Here is a 26,928-nt window from a genome sequence, read left to right on the forward strand (position 1 = left end):
CATTGGCTGAGTAGTTTTGATAAGAGGGGTTGAGTTTGGAGAGTGGAACCTTGGTTTCCATTGTACATATCTGGGGCATTCGAATAAGGAAGATTTCGAACTTTCGCAAAATGTGCCATTCATGTGATTCCAGGGTGGCAGAGAGACACGTGGATATCTGATAGTTTAGCTTTGTTGTTGATGGCTCCACAATAAGCTCATGAGGGTGCGTCAGCAGAAATGTTATTTCTTCCTGACCGATACATGATATCATAATCGTAGCATCGCAATTCCATTCATTCTCCACCTTTGAATTTTAATATTTTTAATTTTTCCTGGTCTTTTTAAATTGAACATGTAGTTCACTGCTTCTTGGTCAGTAACAATTATGAAACGCCTGGCAGATAGGTAGTGTGGCCACTTTTTGATTGCTTCCACAATAGCATACTCTTCTTTTTCGACAGAAGCATGTTTGCGTTCAGCGTTAGTAAGAGACCTCGAGAAAAAGGCAACTGGTCGACTAGCTTGATTGAGAGTGGCCGCTATAGCGGTATCTGAGGCATCAGTTTCAGCCACTAGGGGAAGATCTTCATTTATTGAATGCAGCAGAGCCTTTCCGATTTCGTCTTTGATGTTATTGAAGGCCTTCTTAGATTCTGTGTGGATGGGAAAAGAGTCATTGTTAACAAGAGGTTTTATTTTCTCAGAGAATTTAGATATCCATTGCGAATAATATGAAAATAATCCGATGACTCGGTGCATAGCAGCCTTGTCTTTCAGAAAAAGTAGTTCCTTGAGTGGTCGTAGTCGTTCACCATCTGGTTTAATTGTTCTATGTGTCATTGTGTAACCAAGGAAATCTATTGAGGTAGTTGACAATATAGACTTTGCTTCGTTGAAAATCAGGTTATGGACTTGAGCAACTTTCCGAAATTTTGCAACATTTTCATCATGCTCCTTTTGGGTATTTCCGACTATAAATATATTGTCAACATATGCATGAACTCCCTGCAACTTATGTTGCTTGATGATGCTGTCCATCATTCTTTGGAAACAAGCGACACCGTTAGTGACGCCAAACGGATCTCTACAAAACTGATATAATTTTCCGTTCGCCTCAAAGGCAGTGTAGATTTTCTCTAACCCTCGAATGGGTATCTGGTGATACGCACTCTTTAAATCCAGGGAGCTGTAAATTTTATATTTGGAAATTTCAGCAGCAAGATCATCCATCCTTGGTAGAGCGTAAGCGTCTAATGATGTGAATCTATTGATTGTTCGACTGTAATCAACAACCCATCTTTTTCTGTGACGCTCACCAGTAACTATTAAAATTTAGGCTCTCCAAGGTGAGGTACTTTTTTCAATTACTCCCTTCCGCAGCATTTTCTCAATTTCTGACCGTATAAATTGTTTATCTTGATTTCCAAACCTCCTAGATTTAGTGGTAATAGGTTTACAGTCCGGAGAAAGATTTGCAAAAATAGATGGTGTTTCTACTAAAGCAGACTGTACACTGCAGGAAACAGAGCTAGGGATTTGGAGACTTCTCTTATGACCACCAAAGTTAAAAGAACTCGGCCGAGAATGACATCACCGCAAAGATCCGGTAAAATTTCAAATTTTGTGTTAGCGTACCACTCACCTTGTAAATTGATGTTGACGATACACTATCCTTTCACTAGAGCAGTAAGTGATGAGGAGGCCATATGTACCCTTCCAGTAGCTGGTTGTACTTTCAATTTATTTTTCTTAACAAAGTCTTCTGAGATTAAGGATCTAGCGCTCCCAGTGTCTATCATAGCTGTTGCTTCAGTTTTCCCGACTAGAATGTATACAGAAGTTGGTTCTAAACTACCCGAAGAAGAAGCAGATGTATTTTCAAAAAAATTATTTTTCTTTGTTGGAGGATGAGACAATATGGACATTAACTTGTGTGATTGTGTAGATGTTGACGTGGCTTGAGATTGAATGGAAGCAGATGTAGATTTCTGAGAATTCTGACACGCCCTCGTGAAATGACCTTTAACATAACATTTTTTACAAATGACGGACCTTGCTAGACAAAATTTCCGATCGTGTCTGGAATACCAGCAAAAATAGCAAGTAGATTTAGTTTTTATGAAAGCAGAAGTATCACAAAATTCATCCTCAGGTTTATTATGATAGTTTTGTTCGTCGTTAATAGTAGCCACCATGACATAAGAACGAGTGTAAGATTCAGAATTTTTCTGTGCTGAATAAAGAGCTCTAGCTTGGTCGACGGCCGTATTTAAATCAAGCAATCTCTGCCGGATAGAGTTGGAACGTAAGCCAGTAATGAAGGCGTCTCTGACGCAAGCTTCTCTGTTTTCAATAGCATTAACTGCCTGAAAGTCACAATCTTTAGCTAACAACAGTAACGATTCTACATATTCATCGATGTTTTCATCATCTTTTTGTCTTCGAGTTGACAACGTATGTCTAGCGAAAATTTCGTTAGTGGGGTTTATATATAAATCACTGAGACGATTCAGAGCAGAGGCATACGTCGTATGTTCTGCGATGTATTCATATACGTCGAGAGAAACATGATTTATCAAAATGTCTGACCTATCAATATCAGTTGTGTTCTCGGTGGTTGTTCTTTGCATGAGAGACGATATAGTCCGAAGCCAATATTTAAATGTTTTGTTTACGCCGGTCGAGCTAGGAGAGATATCCAGACGATTAGGAGTTAAAAATTTGTCCATATTTTTTTTTTTTTTTTTTCAGTAAATTAAATTGTTGTGAAGTGAGAACAAAAGACACGTTTACCAAGAATAAAGGTTTTAATGAACTAATAGAAAATACTAGAGAAACAAAGCAAGGGGAGATAATTAGACAACACAGTAAACACAAAATAGGAGAGTTTTAATATTACGACAGATAGATTGTAAAAAATTGCCATATTAGCTGATTCCATTTTCGAGTTTTACTGGAGTCGCCACTATTTGATTCATATAAATAACTGAAGGAGTAAGATATGTTTTCTTTCGTACTAACATGTAGTCACCCACGTAATAATTAGTATGTAGTTTAATCGATTAAAACAGGTATGCCCAAACTCATGTATAAATAAATCGACTTAGAACACTTCTACGCATGTGTGCCTTTCCTCACTGTCATCCAGCTTAATTTTGCACATAATATGAACAATTACAGAGGAGATGGCTAGCGTCGGATTCCTCACTCGCTTCTCGCCATGGTTTTCATGTGAAGAAAAAATGAGATAAAAGAAATAGGGACTCAATCTTATTTCTATAATCATACGTACCGGCCAAACCAATCTGTCTTAGATTATTGTGTTCCTGTGTTAATGAAACTGTTAAATAAAATTAATATATATTGCAGATGTTCGTCTACTTAACTTGGACTCTGATTAGCGTTTTCTTCTTCATCTCAAGCAAGGACAGTCGCATGAATATAAGCGCAGGAACAATACTACAAAATAACTAACTCAGACAAGTAATCTCACATTACGCCATAATCTCTGTATGATTATTAATCCTGATTTGGGATCGATTTCGAGCAAATGAAGGGTTCTTATATAGTTTCGTTCACGTATGCAAAATTTAGTGAAAAACTAATGAACTTATTTTGAGAGATAAATGTTGAGTAAGAACAGCGTAGATCCATCACGATTAACACCAGGGAATGCAATAAAGGAGAAAATGTATAAATTAGAAAGGGAAGAAGAGGAAAATAAAAAATAACAAAGGAAAATGGAATGAAGAAGAGGAAAAAAGAAAAAGTTATGAAGTTTTGCAATATTTTTGGCATACTGATAAGATATGCATACAGTCCTGATAAGCAGAATGCAGTAGTTTTCTCGTGTCAAGACGAAAAGCTATCACTGAAAAATTCAAAAGAATAAAAAAGTAAAAGGATTTTAACACCTGATTGGTTCGGTTTTATCACCCCTGCTTATAAATATAATCGGCCAAATCTTTGTAGTCATACCCTATGTAGCAGCCGACACTCGCTACAAACAGGCAGAAGCTAATTTTCTCGACTCGAGATTTGAAATCCATTTTCTCCCTAGCTTGTCCAATCACAAGCCAGCTCCCAATCACGGGACAAAGTATATAAAAGGCGAAATCTGAAACTCTTAACCCGCTTTCTCACTGCTCCATCCAGCAGTACACATCGCCGGGGGGGGGGGGCTTCGGCTCCTGGCCGAATGTGAGTACAAGCTAAAATGGCTCTCTTCTAACTACCATTTATTTCCACGTGCGGTACCCAAGCGAACATTCTTCATCATGCTAAAGAACATACACCGACACACACCCATGACAACAGCCAAGTACGTCCAAGGATTGAATACTGTTGCCATATCTGGGCAGGAGCTGCCAAAAACAGCCTATCATGCCTTGACAGAGTACAAAATAGACTTCGTGGTTTAGTGGGGGATGCCCTTTTCTCTACCCTGCAACCCCTCTCCCACAGAAGAGACGTTGCGAGCCTATCCTTGTTTTATCGTTATTTTCATGACAGGAGCTCGTCTGAACTCCAATCTCTGATCCCCCCTCGCCAATCTTTCACGAAAAGCATCCGTCTAGCTGAATCCACTGTGAAAAATTTCCCCCACTCTATATCTGTGCCTAAATCAAAACGCGGATTTCATGAACAAAGCTTCTTTCTTAGAACTGCACGCCTGTGGAACTCTGTTCCGTCTACCTGCTTCCCTCCGGACTACAACTTGGATGTCTTCAAGTCTAATGTTAACAAATTCCTAATGAACCGCCCCCTTAGGTAAACACTCCATCAAATCTCCACACTAACGTAATGTACTTGCAATAACCCTTATCCCTGAGTGGCTTCCGGGCCTTGATAAGTGTTGATCACTGTGTAAAAAACAAAAAACAAAAAAAAACCACATTAATACACTGAAGACTTTGCCCTTTCTCCTTTAATTGGCTTCCTTTGTCCCGGCAACTACTAGCTATAAACACGTGTGGACTGAGCTGTTCTCTTAACAAGCTGGCATTATTTTAATTCTATCTCTACACAAAAACACTTCAATTTAATAACCCGTTTCTCTTGTGTACACTCTACTAACGAAGATAACAAATAAAGTTGTTTATTAAATGTTAAAATCAGACTTCCTTTCGTTGTCTTCATTATTAACTAAATCTATCAGTATGCAATTTTTTGCTAGGCCTCTTTTTAGGGCCGTTGACTTGACATTTTTCACCTTATGACCGTGTGTCATATCTTACTGGAATGGGAAGCAAACAAATATCTACCCTATTAGCATGCGAACAATATTGCAACAAGGATAAAGAAACAGAAAATAGAAAAAGAAAGAAAATATATAGAAAAAGAAAACGGAGAGAAAGAAAGGCGAAACAAGAGAAAGAAAATAAAAAGAAAGGATGAAAACTAAGAAAGAAGAGAAAGGGTAATAGAAAAAATATTTTAAGAAAAAATAATAAAATATAGAAAAAGAAAAAAACGAAAAAGAGAAGGGAAAAGAAAGAAAAAATATCGAAGAAGAAAATAAAAATAAAGAGAAAAAGAAATATGATAAGAAAGAAAATCGAAAAACGAGAAACAGAATATTAAATAAAAAAGTGAATGAGAGAAACAAAATGAAATTATCCAATAAAAATAAAGTGAAAGAAAAAGCAACAAAAGAATGAAAAGGTATCATTTGATCCGCAATAATAAAAGAAGGAAATGAAGAAATGAAAGAGAAAGAAAATAACTGAAAGAAACATTTATGAAGAGAAAAAAAAGACCATGAAATGTATAAAAAGGAAAAACACACGCAAAAAATATTGATGGAAAAAACAAATGTTAAGGGATGGAAAGAATCGATGAATATTAATAATGTGAAAAGAATTTAAATACAAAAATAAAAAAGACAAAAAAGAAGAAAAGCGTCATTTAAAAGAATTAAAAAAAAAAAAACAGAAGCAAAAATGGAGAACACTAAAAAAAAACAACTTTCAATAATATAGAAATAAACAATCTCCAAATCTTAAAAACCGTTTCTTGGAGGAATTCCCAAGAAAGAGAAACGAAAAGGAGATGAAATGCTGTGTCCGGCTATGCATCAATTTGGAAAAATTCTTGAAGGTCAAAGAATACAGTCCATGAATGGTAAACTAATTCACTTGGAACATTGTGCGCCTGCTTTGTGTCCCTCAGAAGATAAAGCATTGTCCGTTCTCTGAATGGAAATCCGGACAAATATTTACAAGAAAGTTCCAACATCTCACCAACCGACCTACTCCGTAAGCAAGGCAGAATAAAGTCTCAAGTGAGACAGATATAAAGATAGAGATTCTTTTATATGATCGATGTCAATAGTGACTAAAGTTGGAGGCAATGGAGGCCAGAGAGAGAGAGAGAGAGAGAGAGAGAGAGAGAGAGGATAATTCAGTCAGAGAAATAAACAGAATGAGCTGCACTTATTTGTACATGTCTTCAAATATAATCAAATTTGTGTTGAAATCTCAGTTGCTTCAGAAGCGATATGTTCGACTCATCTGGCCCTTGAAACGCATATCTTTTGGAATAGAAAACAATAGAATCTGCTCGTGCTACTTTAGGAGCATCTTTTTTTTTTTTTTTTTTTTTGCTTCAGTTGCTAAGTGTTAGAAGCCAATATAAAAAAGAAAATCCATTTTAGCCTTTCGCAGAGTTAACCACCCTATTGCTTTTTGCTTTTTAAATCTTATTTCATGAAAGAAGACAAGTGATTCCTTTCTAACTTCAATTTATAAATGATTCATAAAGTGTGCAAATGGATATTGTTACAGGTTATGGAATTTACAATGCGAAATTCAAATCTGCAGTAAATAATCAAAATGAATTTGATAATTTGAGCATTTGTACATGTTAAAGTCTTGACTGAGAAGAATTTATAGTTTTAATACTAAAAAGTCCTCAAATACTTCAATACTAAAGTCCCCAAGTCACACTACCGTCGCCCATCAGTGCACTTTTTTATTCAGTCTTATTATCGTGCATACAAATTAACGATAGTTAAAAAAAAAAATAGAACCATGAATGTGCTTTGATTCAATTACAAATAGCAACTTGAACCAGACAAGTGAAATATTGTGCTCTCTTGAGGAAGGTATCAACCTGTAATGCAAGTTCATAATAATAGACAATAAATTCATTACGTGCCAATCCCCCTGCACCCGGCACCGCTTGATGGCTAATAGAGTTAAAAAAATAAAATTCTGAGACTTTTAAAACAGGAAGTCATTTTCACCTTTTTTACTTTTTATTTTAATCGTATATATTTCATAATTATATAATTTCGCAGTAAACATTGTATATTTTAAGAGTTGTTTGTCGATTGAAAAAATGTTTTAAAAATTATGTCCTTCAAAATATTTAATTTTAAAAGAATATTTTTAACATTCATTTTAGAGAAATTAACAAAAGCGATGATTAACTTATTTGATTTATCCTCTCTTCGAATAAAGCAGAATGCATTGAAACGGGTTACTAATTTAACAAAACATCATATAAAAAATGAATGCTGAATTTTCCGGTTGAATAAAGAATTGGAAAGTTATTTAATCTAACTGTGCTTTTTTAAATTATTTATTTCCAAAGTATTTTTTTTTAAATTAAATAAATTGCAACATATGTAAATTTGTCGCTCCCGTCATGGCAGAAGCTAAAAGGAATGCGTTTAGCTTGACATCATATCTGACACATCACTCAAACACCAGCAAACTTAGAACATATATTTTTGATTGAATTTCCATTAAAATTGCAACAATTTCATTCTTATGTTTATATTCATAATACTACTAATAATAAACTCATAGACTCTCCAAAAGTATCGAACTAAATTTAATGTTAAGAACCATTTGTGCCATAGGCAGTCAAAATCAATATATCAGTACTACTAATAGTACTCATAGGATCCAAAACTATCCAATAAAATTTTACCAACTTTGAGGTGGCTTTTAGCTGGTATAATTAAAAGATTTTCAGATTTATTATATTTTTATATAACTTTAAGAGTTTTATCATTTTATGATTTTATCAGATCTATTGGGTTCAATTATCCCAACACTGAGTAAAATAACAGTGTACATAAGTATTGGGCTTCTTCATTATAAATTCACCAACAAAAATAGTAATAATGAATTTATCTACCTGTACTATCAACTAGGAATGAATGAGGAAGCCTGTACTTTCCCCAGCCTTGAACCTAATCTTCATTTTTTTCAATTTTATAATTTTCAAGTTATTAATTAAATCAAAGAAAGTTGTCTAGTGCAAATCCAGACCCAACGAAATTATTTGCTTTGATCAAAATGAAATATATTTAATATAGGTAATGTCATTTCAATATATGGTTATGGGGCACGATTTTCAAATTATAAATAAAATTATAATAAATTTGTCTGACATGAATGCATACACCACCATATTTTTGAACCCGTGTTAATTAAAATGAAATGTATATGATGAAAATCGCTTAGAAATTTCATTAAAAAATCTTACCAATAGTTTTTCAACCAATTTTCTGCCTCTTAGAACTAAATCAGACATAACTCATTGCCCTATGGACAATTTTTTTTTCTGCTGAAAGATCTGTAGATAGTTTGAATACTTTAGTTGTTGTTGCTGACTCTGTCAGGGATTACGACAGAAATAAAGAAGATTCATCCTGTAATTACATATCGTACAGAGATGATTGCTATATAAAGTTGCCTTGAAAGGAAAAGTCCTTTCCGTCACCCCGACCCTCAAGTAGCATTTACTGTGCTTGACTGTGTCGTCACCCGTTTTCGACTTGCATGAAGATTATTGTCATGTTTTATAGGTGAGTCCTGTATAGACCAGTTGTAAAAAGAGATCCACTAGACTAAGGTAAGTTTTTAATTATTCTTTGTGAAAGGTAGTTGTTCCTTGATGAATCCTTGCACATCCAGACATTAATCTCTTCATGGATACAACCTCTGTAAATCCTTTCTGGTGATTCTTCTGGAAAATAATAGAAACTAATGTCTTTTTTTTTCATTAAATTGGCCGATATATAAACTTGTATTTGATTTTGTTTCCAGCCCTTTTATCTCCAACTTATGTTATTATATGGAAATGAATTAGATTATCCTAATTATGATATAATAAAATTATTAATTTTTATGTAAATTATAAAATTATTAATTCCATCTACTAACTAACTAACTAATGAATTAATTTTATTCAAACAATTTTCACTACATAAATATATGCAAATAATAGGGGGGAAATAAGTTCAATCCAGCGACTGACACCCTTTCTAACTCAACAATAAACAACAATATATGCAAATAATAAATAAAATATTTATCAATATTCAAATTTTATTTTTAGCTGCAATATTTTAAGTCTAAAAAATTCTTATTTTTTACTTTACTAGAATATCTTGTTCTTTACTTTTCCAGGTTGAATTTCTTGTCCTTTACTTTTCCAGGTTTAATAAAATCTTAAGAATATTACTTTTCATGCGCGCATTTTTCCATATAATCCATGATTTTTCCAGGCATTGCTATTGTATTAATATATAAATTTATAATATTTATTAATGATTGTCAAAAAAAATTAGCTCTCAAACACACATTTATGCAATATTTATCATTCAATCACAGTAGTTCTGAGCCAGGGTCTCTACCGAGACTGCGGTTCATGAATTCGTGATCTGTATAGAGCGTAAACTAACAAAAAAGAAGATGGCACTCAGTGTCTTTTTAGATATCGTTGGAGCTTTTGACAACATACCTTTCAGTAGTATGTTCAAGTCGCTACGAGAACTCAATGTGCCACCAGTACTCATCTGATGGATTGAGTATATGGTGAGGCACAGAACAGTTCAAGTAGAACTACTGAGGGCAACTGTTAAAAGGGAAATAGTTAAATGAAACCCCCAAAGTGGGATTTTATCACCTTTACTATGGAACTGTATGCTGAATCCTCTTTTAAAGGAGTTTAAAAATAGGAATATTTATGCCCAGGCTGCTGCTGATGACATCGCAGTGCTGGTCGCGGGTTCAAAAGCATCATTGGTCAGACGCATTGCCAAAATGGCATTAAATATTCCTAATAAATGGTCTAATCGAAATGAATTAGAATTCAGTAGCCATAAAACAGAAATGGTTTTGTTTACATATAAAAGGAATTGCCAACTTGGTGACCTTTTTCTGAGTGGACAGAAATTGAAACTTTCGCAGGAGGCAAGGCTGTTAGGGGTAATCCTGGACAGTAAGCTAACCAGGAAAAGCCACATAGAAAAGATTTCCTCCAAGGCGACTGCAGCCCTTATGCAATGCAAACAAATTATGGGGAAAACCTGGGCAGTTAACCCGCATGTAATGAGGTGGATATACATTGCTATGGTATGTCCCATTTTGTCGTATGCATGTGTTTCCTGGATCCGCGGGACAGAGAAACTGTACTTGAGGAAGAAACTCCAGAAGGTACAAAGACTTGCTTGTTTAATGATTTCTTCAGCATATCCGAGCACACCTACTGGAGCATTGGAGATGCTGTTGAATATCCCTCCGATTAAAGAATTCCTGAAGGCAGAAGCGATACGGGGATCCTATAGAATAGATCTCATGGGTCTGTAGTGGTCAAGATCTGTTGGGACTACTGGAAAAACAAAGAGTCATGTGGATTTGTGTTATGAGGCTAGGAAGGAACTACCGCTCTTGCATGTGCCGGGTGACCTTATGACTAAAACCAGATCATTTGAAAAGCATTTCACATGTATGGTTTATGACAGAACAGGTGCAAGAGATTACGAAAAAGAGCTGGAAAGCAACGTAATCAAATGCTATACTGATGGATCTAAAATGAATGATAGGATTGGTGCGAGTGTTTATATAGAATACTCAAACCACCTCACCTGTCAAAAATCTTATTATCTTGGTAAACTGAGGACGGTCTTCCAGGCAGAAGTCTTCACCATACAGGTATCATCGGATACAACACAAACACCAGTCATGAGCTGGCACCATTTCCTAGTAAGTTTAAAATGGTAATTGTTGCCACATCTGGGCAAGAGCTGCTAGAAAGGACTTGTCCTGCCTTGATAGAGTTCAAAATAGACTTCGTAGCCTCGTAGGAGATGTCCTTTTCTTTTCCTTGCAACCTCTATCTCACAGAAGAGATGTTGCGAGTTTGTCTCTGATGTATCGTTATTTTCATGGAAGGTGTTCAACTGAGCTTCAATCTATGGTTCCCCCTCGCCAAACTTTCACAAGAAACACTCGTCTAGCTGAAAACACTATCAATAATTCCCCCCACACTTTATCTGTGCCTAAACCTAAACGTAGATTCCATGAACAAAGCTTCTTTCTTAGAACTGCACGCGTGTGGAATTGTCTTCCGTTTTCCTGCTTTCCGGCTGACTACAATATGGTTGTGTTCAAGTCTAACGTAAATAAGTTCTTGATGAGCCGTTCTATATAACTTATCAAATTTACCAAATTTTCATTACTAATGATTACTATATTGTCCAATGTCTACTGTACACTCTTTAACCCTTATCCTTGAGTGGCCTCTTGGCCTTGATAAGTGGTGATGCCTATGTAAAAAAAATAAATAAATAAATAAAAATAAATAAATAAAGTTGTGTTGTTTTTTCTTTCATTTCTTCTAATAAAATAAAATAAAAACTAAACCTTTTATTTTATCCAAGGTTCATTGTCATCGACATTTAAAGTGACGTCTGCTTTTATCCTTTTTTTTTTTTAATTTACCTTTAAAAATCTTTAAACTATTTTCAGTATTTCCGAGTAAGTTTAAATAAAGTTGTGTTGTTTTTTCTTTCATTTCTTCTAATAAAATAAAATAAAAACTAAACCTTTTATTTTATCCATTTTTTTTTTCTGGTTTCTTCTGATTGTCTCTGCCACTCTCACTAATATTTTCTTCTTTTTACTCTTTTAAGTTCACATGTATTATTCGACTTATTTACTTCCGAAACTAGGCAAGCAGGTTCACTGCTGCTGATGATAATATGGACAAGACACGATCTCACAGCAGCAGCAGCAGCTCTAAGAGTAATAGTTATAATAATAACTTGGAAACGGCGAATTATTAGCATATTAATAGTTCGGTTTTCATCGGTTTTTAATTTAAAAAAAAAAAACATTACACGGGATTGAATCTAAAATCTTTCCACCAATCCCGGCTCTATACCCGTTACGGTAACATATAACATTTTCAATTTAATTTCGAATCACAGTAGTTGTTATGAAATGACTACATTTTTCATCAAATGTGATAACGAAAAATTTGAGTTCATTCAAAGAATATGTATATCATAGAATTCACTAATATTTTTAATCGATAAATTCACCATTTTTTGCTATAAAATCATAAGGAGAGTTAAAAAAAAATAGTTATTAAAAAAACTTCGGTTTTTTGATTATAAAAAAAAACCGATACACGGGATTGAACCTAAAATCTTTCCACAAACCCCCGGTACTCTAACCGTTACGCTAACATGTCATATTGGCAAAATCGCAGTAAAAAATATTTATATACAAAAAAAAAGTTATGCAAAATAAAAAAAAAAAGCGTTAGTCACTTATGTATGTACTTACTCTCCTGTTTGTGAACCCACATATTTTGTTGTAACTTTTTTTCTACTGAACCAATTTTCGAAATTATTTTTTCAAAATGTAGCTAATGAGGTGTTCTATCCAACTATATAACCTGTTTGAAATTTGGTTGCGAACGGAATTAGTGGTGGGGGTTTGAATGTGTCTCGATTCATTCAATTTCGGACTTAAGCATATATTCAACCACTACCATGGTTGAATGATTAAATTCTTGTGTAAGGATATACGGTTTAACAATTTATGTGCTGACGATTCACAATTTTTCTGATGTTTTGTTGAAATTGAACGAGAATTCTATGAATGTTATGGTCATTTTTACCTAAGGTCATGTAATTGCAAAAATGAAGTTTTGATAGCATGTCTGCAAGTCGATAATAGTTTTGCCACTCATGATTTTCTCATGCAAATGTGTTGACATACTCGTTGTATGTTCATCGCACCATGAACGACAAACTACAGTTGATGGTTGAAATTGATGGGAAATACCATGAGAAATATATTGTCGTAGAATTCATTCCGTTTTCGATCGGTTGAACTTGGTTTAATTATTAAGTGAAATTAGAAAAATGAAACTAACTTAAGGCAACAAAATTACTTGGTATTTTCTTATGCATGTGGCTAAGTTTTTATAAAAGATTTATTGTGCTGCATTAGTTGTATTTTCTGGTGCTTTGGTTGTATGGTCCATGTCTTTTAGTGGATCGGCAAATCTGATTTTGTTAAAGCCTTCTCTGGAATTATTTTCTGACTTTCTCAGTATGAAATATACTCCTAATATTTTCTTACATTTTCTGAAATACACAACAAAAAATATTATTGTGGCCGAAGATGCACATGTTATTGTCTTTGATTTTTTTTTACAAAGGAGTCACCGCTTATCAAGGCCCGAGGGCCACTTGAGGATAAGGGTTAATGAGTGTACAGTGGTAAAGGGGAACATGTCAGTCATCGATAGTGATGGAAATTTGCTAAATTGGATTACTTAAGGAGATGGCTCAAGACGACCATATTGTAGTCAGTTGGAAAGCAGGGAAACAGATCAGAGTTGAAGTTCTAAGAAAGAAGCTTTGTTCATGGAATCTAGGTTTAGGTTTAGGCACAGATGAAGATTGGGGGAAATTATTGATAGTGGTTTCAGCTAGATGAATGTTTTTTGTGAAAGTCAGGCCAGGGGAGACCATAGATTGGAGCTCAGACGAGCACTTGCCATGAAAATAACGATAAAGCAGAGACAGGCTCGTGACGTCTCTTCTGTGGGAAAGAGGTTCCAGAGAAGAGAAAAAGGCATCCCCACTAGGTTACAAAGTCTATATTTAACTCTGTCAAGGCAGGATAAGCTGCTTCTAGCAGCTCTTGCCCAGATGTGGCTACAGTACTCCATCCTTGGATACACTTGGCTCTTATACATGTACAGAATTGCATCAGTAGTGAGATATTTACTGGAACGGTAGAACGAGCCCACCATTTTCCCAGCAGCCCTGGCAACGGATTTGATGTACATGTGCTATTTCAGATTAGGCCCAGAACAAGCCCCGAAGTTAGTCAAAACATGGAGCCTCCTCAAGATGAGAGCCATTCATTTCAATTGATTCCAGATGGAAACATGTACAACATGTACAACATATATTTATACTAGATTACCCGTGATCCGTTGGGTCAGTATATGTTATAGCTAGCTATGGAATAGCGAGTATACAGAATTAACATATAAAAGTGTGAGAATTAATGTATAAACAAGATAAACGAGAAAATTGTTGTGCCATGTCACACATGGAAAATAACCCTGTACCCATCTCGGGAGGGCTTCCCTTAAACCATAATCATGTGGATAAATTGTCAGCTAATGGTTTTCTTGTGTGTGTATGTTTGGTATCATGAACTATGTCCAACACTTGTTGTGGACCAGGTTATAAGTATCCTAACCTGATACAAAAGAAAATTATGAAACGAATGGAAACAAAACTCAATTGCTGGATAAAATAAACATGTTGTTTATTTTCTGTCGAAAATAACAGATTTAAGGTGGAACAAGTGTTCATTCAGTCGTTGACGACTACACGCGTGGAAAAGAAAGGAATGAAGTAGAGGACGAGAAATAGCAGTCCCGCATGTAAAAATGGAAAGAGAGAGCGAGAGAGAGAGAGAGAGAGAGAGAGAGTGTTGGCCTCAGCAAAGCAGTGCGTTCATGATAGCAGTCGTCCACGTGGAAAAGTCTTCAAGCCAAGAGCTGTGGGCGCGAACTTGCCTGGTTGACAAACCCAGGCAAAAAGGGAAGAAAAAGAGTGAGAAAGTCAATCCAGTTCATGGAGATAGAAAACGTGTAAGGTGTACGTACTGCTTGTTGACTCTTGCCCCCACACATAGTAGCAGATGACGTGAGGCGCGCAGGCGCGCACGCCTTAAAAAGGAGGTGAATAGTCCGTCGACCGATCAGCTTGGGAGCTACATTGAAAAAGGAGGAAGCAGCTTATTGCTCTTGCTTTTATAGTTGTTTCCGGTGGTCTTTTGCGTATGTGTGGATTTCCTTCAAAGGGGAAGTGACGTTGCCCATGTGTGCGTACATGTGTGCACGTTAGCATGTGTGTGTATGCACATGAATGTGAGTGCATGTACACGAACGTGAATATATCTACGTGTGTGTACGTGTGCACGTATGTTTGTGTGCGCGTATGTATATGACAAGAAAAATGGCTTGAGATGTGAACGCACACACTTCTCACCCTAAAACGAAACTATTAAATAAAATGACAAACAAAAAATTTGATCAAACCAAACGCATGCTGAAACAAAACCAACTTGCATCTTTCCTTGAGGTTCATATTCACAAAAACTTAGATAATGTAGAACTATTTCTCCTAGCAAACTCCTCGGATATCTTAAGCAGTGGCGGCTCGTGCATGGGGCTGTGGGACTGCAGCACCCCCAAGTTATTTCTACACAATATTAATAATAAAATTAAAAATAATACGTTTGTTTATTATTATTATTATTATTATTATTATTATTATTATTATTATTATTTTATTTTTTTCTATGTGTACATTATAAAATCATTAACTTTAATGTCGGTATCTCCAAATGCATATAATAACAAAAATAAAACTTGCTTGGAGCTGTGAAATTCACAGTTACACTTTCTTAATGAAATTTTCTTGTACGCATGCGCGGATTAGACGCTTTAGGCAGCCGATGAAAGCCTCTTGAAGAACTGTCGATTAGCGCAGTTCCATGTCGTGAAATTCGTTGTTTGCTGAGAGTGTGCGCCTGTATAGATATGATAACATTGTTATTGAAAAAAAAAAGTAGGTTTACTTATATTTTTTAAAATTATTATTAAAATCTGCACATAACGTGTTCTTGTACATAAAATATTGTGCTATTTTTTTAAATACGCACACTTTTAGCGTTGCGATTTAAGTCGGTAGCAGACGGAAATATATGATATGCAGAAACTGTTTATTTTTATTTATTAAAAGTATTCGGGAATTTAGCAGTGAAGCTAACACGCGGCCAAGGGTAAAAACCAAATATACAATAAATAAATCTTACCATAAAAATAAAGTTACTTTTCCATCTACCTGCCTTTTTGTTTGTTTCTTTAAATGCTATTTATTTTGCAACAACTAAACTTTACAAAAAAAACTGTTTACATTTTTTTCTAGAAGCAAAAAAGCGAAGAAACAGTTTATGTTGAAAATACATTTTAGTTAGAAATCTTTTTAACGTGTATGCTTTAGATATAAAAAAATTAGCATTTATTTGCCTCCGACAAGGACAATGTTAGAAGTTTTACACTTTGAAAAATGGATTTTTTACACAAGATTTTTTAATTAAAATGTGTTTGTAAGTAAAAAAACAAAACACAATTTTTTTATAATTATGCATTTTTAAACTTTACATTGAATTTGTTAGTAGATGGGTCAGATAATACGCATTAAAAAAAGTAATTAAAAATCCTTCTGGACTGAGATAATTTTTATTTTTTTTGTTTTTTGGGGAAGAAAGCTACATTAAAATTCGATGTTTTATAATGCTTATATTTGACATCCTATTTTATTATAATAAATCTCCACTTTATGTCGATCTTTACCGGCATGGGAAGGTCAGTAAATAGCCAAGTTTGTTCTTTTTATATAAAAAGCAAGTTGTTAAAAGATTTGTAAATAAAATTTTGTATCTTTAAATATTTTTGTTTGTTTGCTCACTATATAAAAATGTAAACTTTTTTATTTTGCATTTTATTTACAAATACGTTTTGTTATAAATACATCTTTAAAAATAAATTTTGTAAATAAAACTATTAAATAAAACGCTATTTTCAAATAGTAAACTCCTAAATTAACCCTCGTAGGGAGGCAGGTAAATTTCAAAGTTTTTCTTTTTTGTTTTTATAAAAAATAAGTTATTTTTTAAAATGTTTTTCGTTTGTTTGCAAAAAAAAAAAAAAAAAAAAAAAGAAATGCAAACTTTTATTTAATCTGAAAAGTTTAAAAGGAATAAATATATATATTATTTTTATTCTGTAAAGTGTACATAATTTTAAAAAATCTTTTTAATAAAAAAGCTTTTGCGTATTATCCATTTCTGATTGATTATTTGTCTTTGTTATATAAATGTAATATTTATTTGAATGTTTGTTTATTATTTGATTAAATATTTATTTATATATTCGAATTCCTTTACACGATATTAAAAAAATACGTAAAATTTTTGAAGCAGCACCCCCACTAATTTCAGGCACGAGCCGCCACTGGTCTTAAGTGAAAGTAACCTACACTTCTCCATCTCCTCTAACCACTTTAACATATCTGGTTATTTCCCACTTTACTGTAAGGACTCAGACAGACACATGCACGAGCTTAGTCTCTATATTTGTAACACTCTCCCCTTGACTAGAAAATCCAAACTAGAATCAGATGATCAAGCTGAAACTGGCAACATAGTCAATCGTATTTATATTTTCTCTACTGTTCTCCCTTGACTCAGGACTGTTCCCTAATCAACCACATCTCTGACCGCATAGATGCAGTACTACCACTACATACTAGCACCTAAGTACATGTATTTGGTGACTTTAATGTCCATTACAGTAATTGGCTTTGTTTCTCTAGTTACAGAGCATCATGCATAGATTTTCTATATCCCATTCTCTGACACACACTATCAGGTTCCCGACTCATCTCCAAGATCGTCAGTATCAACAAGCCTCACTTCTACATAGACCCATTTTTGACCACAGTTCCTGAGGAACTTCATTTTAGACTTAACAAACCACTCTCTCCCAAATTTCTCTTTGCAGATGAACTAAGCTTTTTTCCTTTAAAAATTACAAGAAATCCGTAATACCTCACTCGAGAAGGTGGTTAAGGACTCCTATTTCTCTAGATTCTCGGCACGGGTCATCTAGACTTCTCGGAGGCTGTTACATGAATCTGGTATGCTGAAAGTGAATATCGAAGCGGCAGGCAGGAAGAAAGACAAACAATTGTAGTCCATCTACAGAAGCTTAATTTTCACAAAATTATGTACAAAATGTTTTTACAATTCTCATTCAGATTTTGTAAGTTCTTTACAAAGTCTCAACTCTCTTCACCGACACCGACCGACGGATGGATGAGGTGGGGAGGAGGTCCCCTCTCCAGGGAACGGTGGGTATATACGACCTGTTCTCCTTGAATTCAACAATCAATCTGCTTTGAAACTCTCCACTCACTCTGCGACTTAACTCTGGTAAATTTTCGCTCGACAGTCGTATATATAGTAAGGTATGTGGATGGGGTTGTAATTCTCCCCAGCCAATAAGATTTCGCCACGAAATCGAAAGCTTTTAGGGTTTTGCGTGGGTACAATTCCCACACTGAAATCTAAAGTACTCATTCTCCAGGCCAAGTGTCAATTCTGACATCCGACCCTGAGTTCATTTAAGGCCAGACAAGGTTCTAAGTGAAATTTCCTGTTGTCAACTTTTAGCCATAAAAATATATTTCTCTGGTTTTCAAACAATATCTATTTTGACATGAAATAAAATATATATATTTATCTTCTCTATCTTAAATCCTTGGGTTATCTGGCGTCACCCGGGAATACAAAGCTACCTCAGTGTAGTTCTAACGCTCCTCAATAGGGGATTACGTTACAATCTTCTTAACCACTGATTCCCATGACTAATAATATGTTAGCTGAAAGTTCATCATTCAAATTCCTCAGCTTAACATTCACAGACAACATGAATTGAAACAAATACATTAAGGACATTGCGAAGTTGCTACAAAGAAGGTGAGCTCTCTCTACCTTGCTAGAAAGTTATTCACACCTGAGAGTATCGTTATAAAATCTCTACAAAGCCATCATTTGCCCATGCATGGAATATTGCTGCTACATCTAAGCTGGTGCATTTACCACTAGTCTCTCGATCTTAAACAAGGTTCAAAAAAAGAGTTTCCAACTTAATAGGTCCCACACTATCAACCAAACTCCAACCTCTGTCCCATCACCAAAATGTTGCGTCTCTATGCCTGTTTTACAAATATTTTAATGAAATGTGCTCCAACAAAATCTTCCTCGACGTAAATACCATTAATTTGATAAGAGCAAAATCCCAAACCTACACTGTAGAGATTGCTAAATGTCGGAAAGTCTTCTACTTTAATAGTTTCTTCTCCTGAACTGCTAGACTTCCCTCTCAGGTGCCTGCTTCTCTGACTGTTCTGACATGCAGAAGTTCAAGTATAGTGTGAACAGACATATGACTGCTCAACTTCCTGCATTGTATCCTTGTAGATTTGGCCCAATTAGAAGCTCTTCACATTCAAGTGGAATTGTGCCTTATTTGGTGTGAAAGAAGAGTAAAAAAAAAAAGAACTCTTTCATTTAGAATTTGCAATTGCTCATTCCCATCAAACTTTGAAGCCCATCGAATAGCTTTCTAATTGGGAAAATTTTCCTATAATTTTATTGGAATATTTGCCTCTGCCACCATCTCCTAGATACTATGGGATGTGGCTGGTTTTTTGTTTTATCAAGGCCCAGAGACCACTCGAGGATAAGGGTTAAAGAGTTTACAGTAGTCAATTGGACAATATAGTAATCGTTAGTAATGGAAATTCAGTAAATTTATTAACTTAAGTGGAACAGCTCATCAAGAACTTGTTTACGTTGGACTTGAAGACTACCATATTGTAATCAGCCGGAAAGCAGGAAAACGGAAGACAATTCCACAAGCGTGCAGTTCTAAGAAAGCAGCTTTGTTCATGGAATCTGGGTTTAGGTTTTGGCATAGATACAGAGTGAGGGGGATTATTAATAGTGTTTTCAGCTAGACGAGTGTTTCTTGTGAAAGTTTGGCAAGGGGGGACCAGTTACCATGAAAATAACGATAAAGCAAAGACAAACTCGCAACATCTCTTCTGTGAGATAGAGGTTGCAGGGAAAAGCAAAGGCCATCTCCTACAAGGCTACGAAGTCTATTTTTTAACTCTATCAAGGCAGGACAAGTCCTTTCTAGCAGCTCCTTCCCAGATGTGGCAACAGTACTCCATCCTTGGACGTACCTGGCTCTTATATAGATAGAGAATTGCATCAGCAGTGAGATATCTACTGGATCGATAGAAGGATCCCACCATTTTTCCAGCGACCTCGGCAATAGATTTGATGTATGTATTCCATTTAAGATCAGGAATAAAGGTCAAGCCCAGCCGCTTGTCAAAACATGAGGCCTCCCTAAGACGAGAGTCATTCATTTTGATTGATGCCAGATGGGGATCAGAACGTTTCTGATGTAAAGATAGAAGCTTGGTTTTAGATGCATTAAAAGTAACCAGCCACTCCTTTCCCCATTGTACCACGTGCGCAAGATCAGTGGAGAGAGAAATAGAGAGAACTTGGTCGTTTATGGTCTTAGATGTGCTACCATAGATGGTAGTGTCATCAGCATAGATGTCAACAAATGATGTAAGGATGTGATTTGGAAGATCATTAATGTAGATCAGGAAAAGAGTTAGGCCCAGGATGGACACCCTGAGGGACTCCAGCATTAATACTGTGAGCTTCTAACCTATCAGAGAGAAATGATTTAATAATTGAGAAGACATTTCCAGCTATACCATAGCTAAAAATCTTGTGAAGTAAACCTTTATGCCATACCCTATCAAAGGCCTTTGATATGTCAAGAGCAATTGTCCTAGAAAGCTAGCCTCCGTTGAGAGATTCGCTAATCCTATGAGATATAACTGTAAGCACATCTGCTGTAGATCTAGCAGAAAGGAAACCATATTGTGTGTCACTAAGAAGGTTAGTTTTGCTGAGATGGTTGATTACTTCTGTATTTAAAACAGATTCCAGTAGCTTACTCATGACGCACAGGAGACTTATTGGCCTGTACTGAGAGGGAGATGAGCGATCACCTGAATTCTTAAATACAGGGCATACTGATGAGATTTTCCAGGGTGATGGGAAGCAATTCTCCTTAAGACAACGTTTAAACAGTTTTGTATGTATGCGCGCTAGTTCTGGTTAAAGTTTTTTGAGTACTATAATTGGAATACCGTCAGGGCCGGTTGCTTTAATGGAATCAAGGTTTTTGATTAGCTTGGCAACATCACATACAGATATTTGTATATCATATAGTGTGTTTTCTGATACAGGAGGAAATATTGGGGGTTGGCGGCCTTGGTCGCAAAGGGTAGAATTAGCTGCAAAGTTCTTAACAAAGTTTTATGTGGATTGGTAGAATGAATAAAACACATTATTGACTCGATATTCTCATTTCCTGTAAAAGTTGTGTTAAAAGGAATTTTTTTTTCGCTTGTCCAAAAAGTTTTTTTAATTATTTTGCTGTTCTATGTTTATTAAGAGAATTTCCAACAAATTTGCCTCTTGAGACCATTTAAGTCAAGTTTGTTTTTGACTAATAAATGGAATCAGATTTTTTAACATTCGGAAAGTAAAATTTGCTTTGGGTTTGCTTAATTAACAGTTGTGCGTTGCTACTGCGCAATCTACCTATAATGGAACATTTAATTTTCTGCTAATTTAATTTTTAGTTGAATCAAATTCTGAAAAGACAATTATGTTTTTTCCCTCTGCTGTCCGATGCAGGCAGTGCATTTTTGACTGGAATTTATTTCAAAGATTCTTAATGGTTTTGTAATTTAGAGAAGTGTTTTTCTCTTTTGTGTAAAGAAATGATTAAGTAACTTTATGCATATTTTGCAAAGTAAAAAATGATCTTAAATGGACATATTTCGCTATCAAGTCATTTTTAATTTTTACTTTCTGTTAAAGAAAAAGAAATTTTTTTTATCATTTTAAATTATATAAAGATATTTTTGTAGCGACTTTTCATTTTTTTTGTTAATAATTTCACTTTAGGCAAAAGAGAAAAATATTTATTGTTTGTTTGTATTTTTATAATAAATCACCACTTATCAAGGCCCAAAGACCACTCGAGGATAAATGTTATTGAGTTTGTCAGGTGAACAGTGAAACATTGAGGAGATTTGTAACGATTGTTGTAACTGGCCAAAAATTGATTATTTAAAAGGATAGCTACACAAGAATTTGTTTACATTGGACTTGAAAACAGCAATTTGTTAGTCAGCCGGTAAGAAGCCTCATGGTAAAGTGTACCAGAGAAAGGAAGTTCTAGAAAAGAAACTTTGGACATGGAAATTCTGTTTAGGGAAATTATTGACAATGATCGTAGCTAGAGGAGTTTTTGTGGTGAATGTTTTACAGGATAGAACCAGAGATTGAAGCTCAGCCGAGCACCTACCATAAAAATACCGACAGAACAGAGAAATACTAGCAACATATGTTGTGTGAGAAAGAGGCTTTGGGGAAGAGGACATCCCCCATTAGATTTCATCAGTCGGTTTTATGAGTTGTCCAAGGAAGATGGTTCTGATCAGCACCTTCCCACATGTGACAACAGTATTCCATGTCAGGATTTGACCCTTATACAAATAGCGTCAAAAGTGATATTTTAGAGCGGTAGAATGATGCAACCATTTTCTAGCGACTTGAGCAACAAATTTAATGTGAGTCTTCGATTTCAAGTTTAGAGTGAAGCTTATCAAAACAGATGATTTTCTCAAGAAGAGAGAAATTCATTAAAAAAGTGCAGAAATTAAGTTGGAAAATTTTTTAAATTGTTAACGATAACTAATTAAATATGTGTGGGAATTTTGATAAAAAGTGCATGGATGTTATTTAATAGTTTAAAATATTGGGTTTTAGTTGCCTTTCACCTTTATCACGCATTTGTGAACATTCATCTAATGCATTGATGTCGACTAGCGGGACCTGTGGAAATTCCACAGGGGACTCATTCATATGTAATATATTGATGTTGGCATTCTGTAGATGTTCAGTGTAAATGGAGACGCTCCGATATCATTTGTAGCTTTTTAGTTAAAACTACAAAAGTATTTATCTAAGCTAGCACAAACGCCCGGTAAAGCGCGGTGGTAAAGTACGCTTTATATATTATAAAGTTGCGATTTCAAAAATAAAAAAAATATATCCATATTACTTGGGTGCATTAGCTTGAATCGAAACGAAATTAAAACTTATATATATATATATATATATATATATATATATATATATATATATATATATATATATATATATATATATATATATATAACATGAGTTCCTTCAGACATAATCGAAACCGAAACCAAAACTTATGAAGAATTCTGGATAAAATTATTTATAAAATGAAAAGATTACTGGAGTGCCATCAGCTATAATCGAAACCGAAACAAAATTTATGAAGAATTCTTGGTAAAATTATTTATGACAAGAAATGGAAGAACATAACAATTAAACAACCCGGATGTAAGCGTGACACAGAAAATAACAGACACGCTATCATATTAATATATAGATGCATCATATTAATATATATATACATAATATTAATATATATATATATATATTTGTTAAACTTTTTGACATATTTCCATTCTATGGAGGTCAGGCGCGAACAAATAACCCATAATTTTATACCATATTTCTTCAAACTGAAACATAATTATCAAAGTGTACTTACGCAGATAGATATGAAAAGTCTTTATTAAAGTTTGTGCTATTTCCATTCTATGGAGGCTAGGCGCGAACGCAGAACCCACAATTTTATTATACCATCCCTATTTAAGATAAAACATACTTATCAAAGTATTCTTATGTACATATAAATCAAAAACACTTGTAAAGGTTTTTTTTTTAATTTTAAATCTTTTTATTTCCATACTTTGTGGACCAGGCGCCAACGGAAATCCCACAATTTTAATGAACCACTGTTCTGTCAGTTCAAACATACCCATTCCTGTGTCTCGATACATCTTCTATCATTATATGTAATCATTTTTTTAAAATTGTCAACCATATAGGAGCCTATTCGTGACCACCCAGGCACGCACGCACACACACACACACACACACACACACACACACACACACACAAGCACACATATTCAGCTTTATATTATAGATATATGCATCATATTAATATATATATACATCATATTAATATATATGTATACATCTTATAAATATATATATATATATATTTTTTTTTATATATATATAAATATATACATATATATGCATCATATTAATATATATATATATCATATTAATATATAGATACCTCATATTAATATATATATGTATACACCATATTAATATATATATATATATATATATATACATCATATTAATATATATATATATATATATATATATATATCATATTAATATATAAATACATCATATTAGTATATAGATACATCATATTAATATATATATATATATATATACATCATATAAATATATACATCATATTACTATATCGATACATCATATTACTATATCGATACATCATATTACTATATCGATACATCATATTACTATATAAATATACATCATATTAATGTATGTATAATCATCATATTAATATATATATACATCATATTAATATATATATAAATCATATAAATATATAGATATTTGTATTAATATATATATACATCATATTAATATATATATATATATATATATACATCATATTAATATATATACATCATATTAATATATATATACATCATATTACTATAGGATACATCATATTAATATATATATATATATCATATTAATATATATATATCATATTAATATATAGATACATCATATTAATATATATATATATATATATATACATCATATTAATATATATATGCATCATATTAATATATATACATCATATTAATATATATATACATCATATTAATATATAGATACATCATATTAATATATATATACATCATATTAATATATAGATACATCATATTAATATATATATATACACCATATAATTATATATATACATCATATTAATATATATATACATCATATTAATATATACACATCATATTAATATATATATATATACATCATATTAATATATACACATCGTATTAATATATATATATACATCATATTAATATATACACATCATATTAATATATATATATACATCATATTAATATATATATACATCATATTAATATATAGATACATCATATTAATATATATATACACAATATTAATATATATATATATACATCATATTAATATATATATACATCATATTAATATATACACATCATATTAATATATATATATATATACATCATATTAATATATATACATCATATTAATATATATATACATCATATTAATATATATATACATCATATTAATATATATATATATACATCATATTAATATATATATACATCATATTAATATATATATATACATCATATTAATATATATATATATACATCATATTAATATATATATACATCATATTAATATGTATATATACATCATATTAATATATATATATACATCATATTAATATATATATACATCATATTAATATATAGATACATCATTTTAATATATATATACATCATATTAATATATATATGCATCATATTAATATATATATGCATCATATTAATATATATATACATCATATTAATATATAGATACATCATATTAATATATATATACATCATATTAATATATATATATCATATTAATATATATATATATACATCATACATCATATTAATACATATATATATACATCATATTAATATGTATATATATATATATATATATCATATTAATATGTAGATAATTAATAGAGAACTGTATTTACAGCTTATCGATGTGAACAAACAAATCTATGCTGATTCAAATCGTTGGACAAAATGAATTGTATCTTGCTATTGTTTTGGTTTTTTTTATTTTCATATATAACAAGTAAAGCATGTATGGTCCCCAATGAGTGCACAGTGAACGAGGCATAAAGAAAATAACTAAGTTCAGCATTGCCCCCACCCCCATTAAGGCCCAAAAGTCCCCAAGGCCTTAACATATTTAAATAAATAGGCTCTGGGTGATCCCTTAATGTTCGACCTCAAGGGCAAATGTCACATAGCCCACTACACATTTCGGGTCATTGCCTTTTCAACGAGCCTTCATTTGTTAAATTCTTATCAATAGTCACTGAGATTTGAAACTTATAAAATTACCAAAAAAGGTGACATATATATATATATATATATATATATATATATATATATATATATATATATATATGAATAAAAATCAATACGAAAAATATATAAATGTTTATATCTTTCTGTATTTATTTCCTATGTGTTTACGTGAAGGAATACAAAAAGTTTTTTGAAAAAAACAAGAATGTTTCTTTCAAAAGCACATACTTTCGACCGATCCTCCGGTCTTCCTCAGTGTGTTATGTGTGTGTGCGTGTGTGTACATATATATGCCAATTTTTATTTGTTTTCACATGTTAAAACTAAAGATAGACAACTCTTTTTATAGTTTTCGATTTAAAATCAGTTATCCCCTTGTTTTTAGTTTAAGATATTAGTTATTAGTTACAAATATTTCATATTAGCAGTCGTCTGAGTTCGACAAAATATTTTTGTTAAATAAATTGAATCTAATTACATTATTATATTACCAATAACATGGTGCAATAATAACAACTAAAAATTTACCAGTTAGAGGCAAACTTTAAGTTTTCATCTTAAATCGGAAAAAAAAAAAATCTATATATGTTAGATACAGTGAGAGGGAGAGGGGGGTATTATGATTAATTATGCATCTGTTGTGAAAATGTCACAATCCAAAAGTGTGAAGAGAATAGAAAAAAAAGAGGAGAAATTCATGAAGAATTTATTTCTATTAAAACATGTTGAGTTGATAACGGATTCTATTCTCTCCATTA

At 33.0% G+C, this 26,928-nt stretch overlaps 1 protein-coding gene across 1 annotated transcript; it reads right to left on the minus strand.

Moving 5' to 3' along the window:
• Positions 1–1,649: 1,649 nt before the first annotated feature.
• LOC145280333 (uncharacterized) lies at positions 1,650–2,711 on the minus strand. The gene has a single exon (XM_080132104.1). It carries the CDS (start codon positions 2,709–2,711, stop codon positions 1,650–1,652), a length of 1,062 nt encoding a protein of 353 aa, XP_079988230.1.
• Positions 2,712–26,928: the final 24,217 nt, after the last annotated feature.

Source organism: Euprymna scolopes, chromosome 7 (assembly GCF_053919585.1).
Source record: "Euprymna scolopes isolate OS-2025 chromosome 7, ASM5391958v1, whole genome shotgun sequence".
NCBI classification, from domain to species: domain Eukaryota; kingdom Metazoa; phylum Mollusca; class Cephalopoda; order Sepiida; family Sepiolidae; genus Euprymna; species Euprymna scolopes.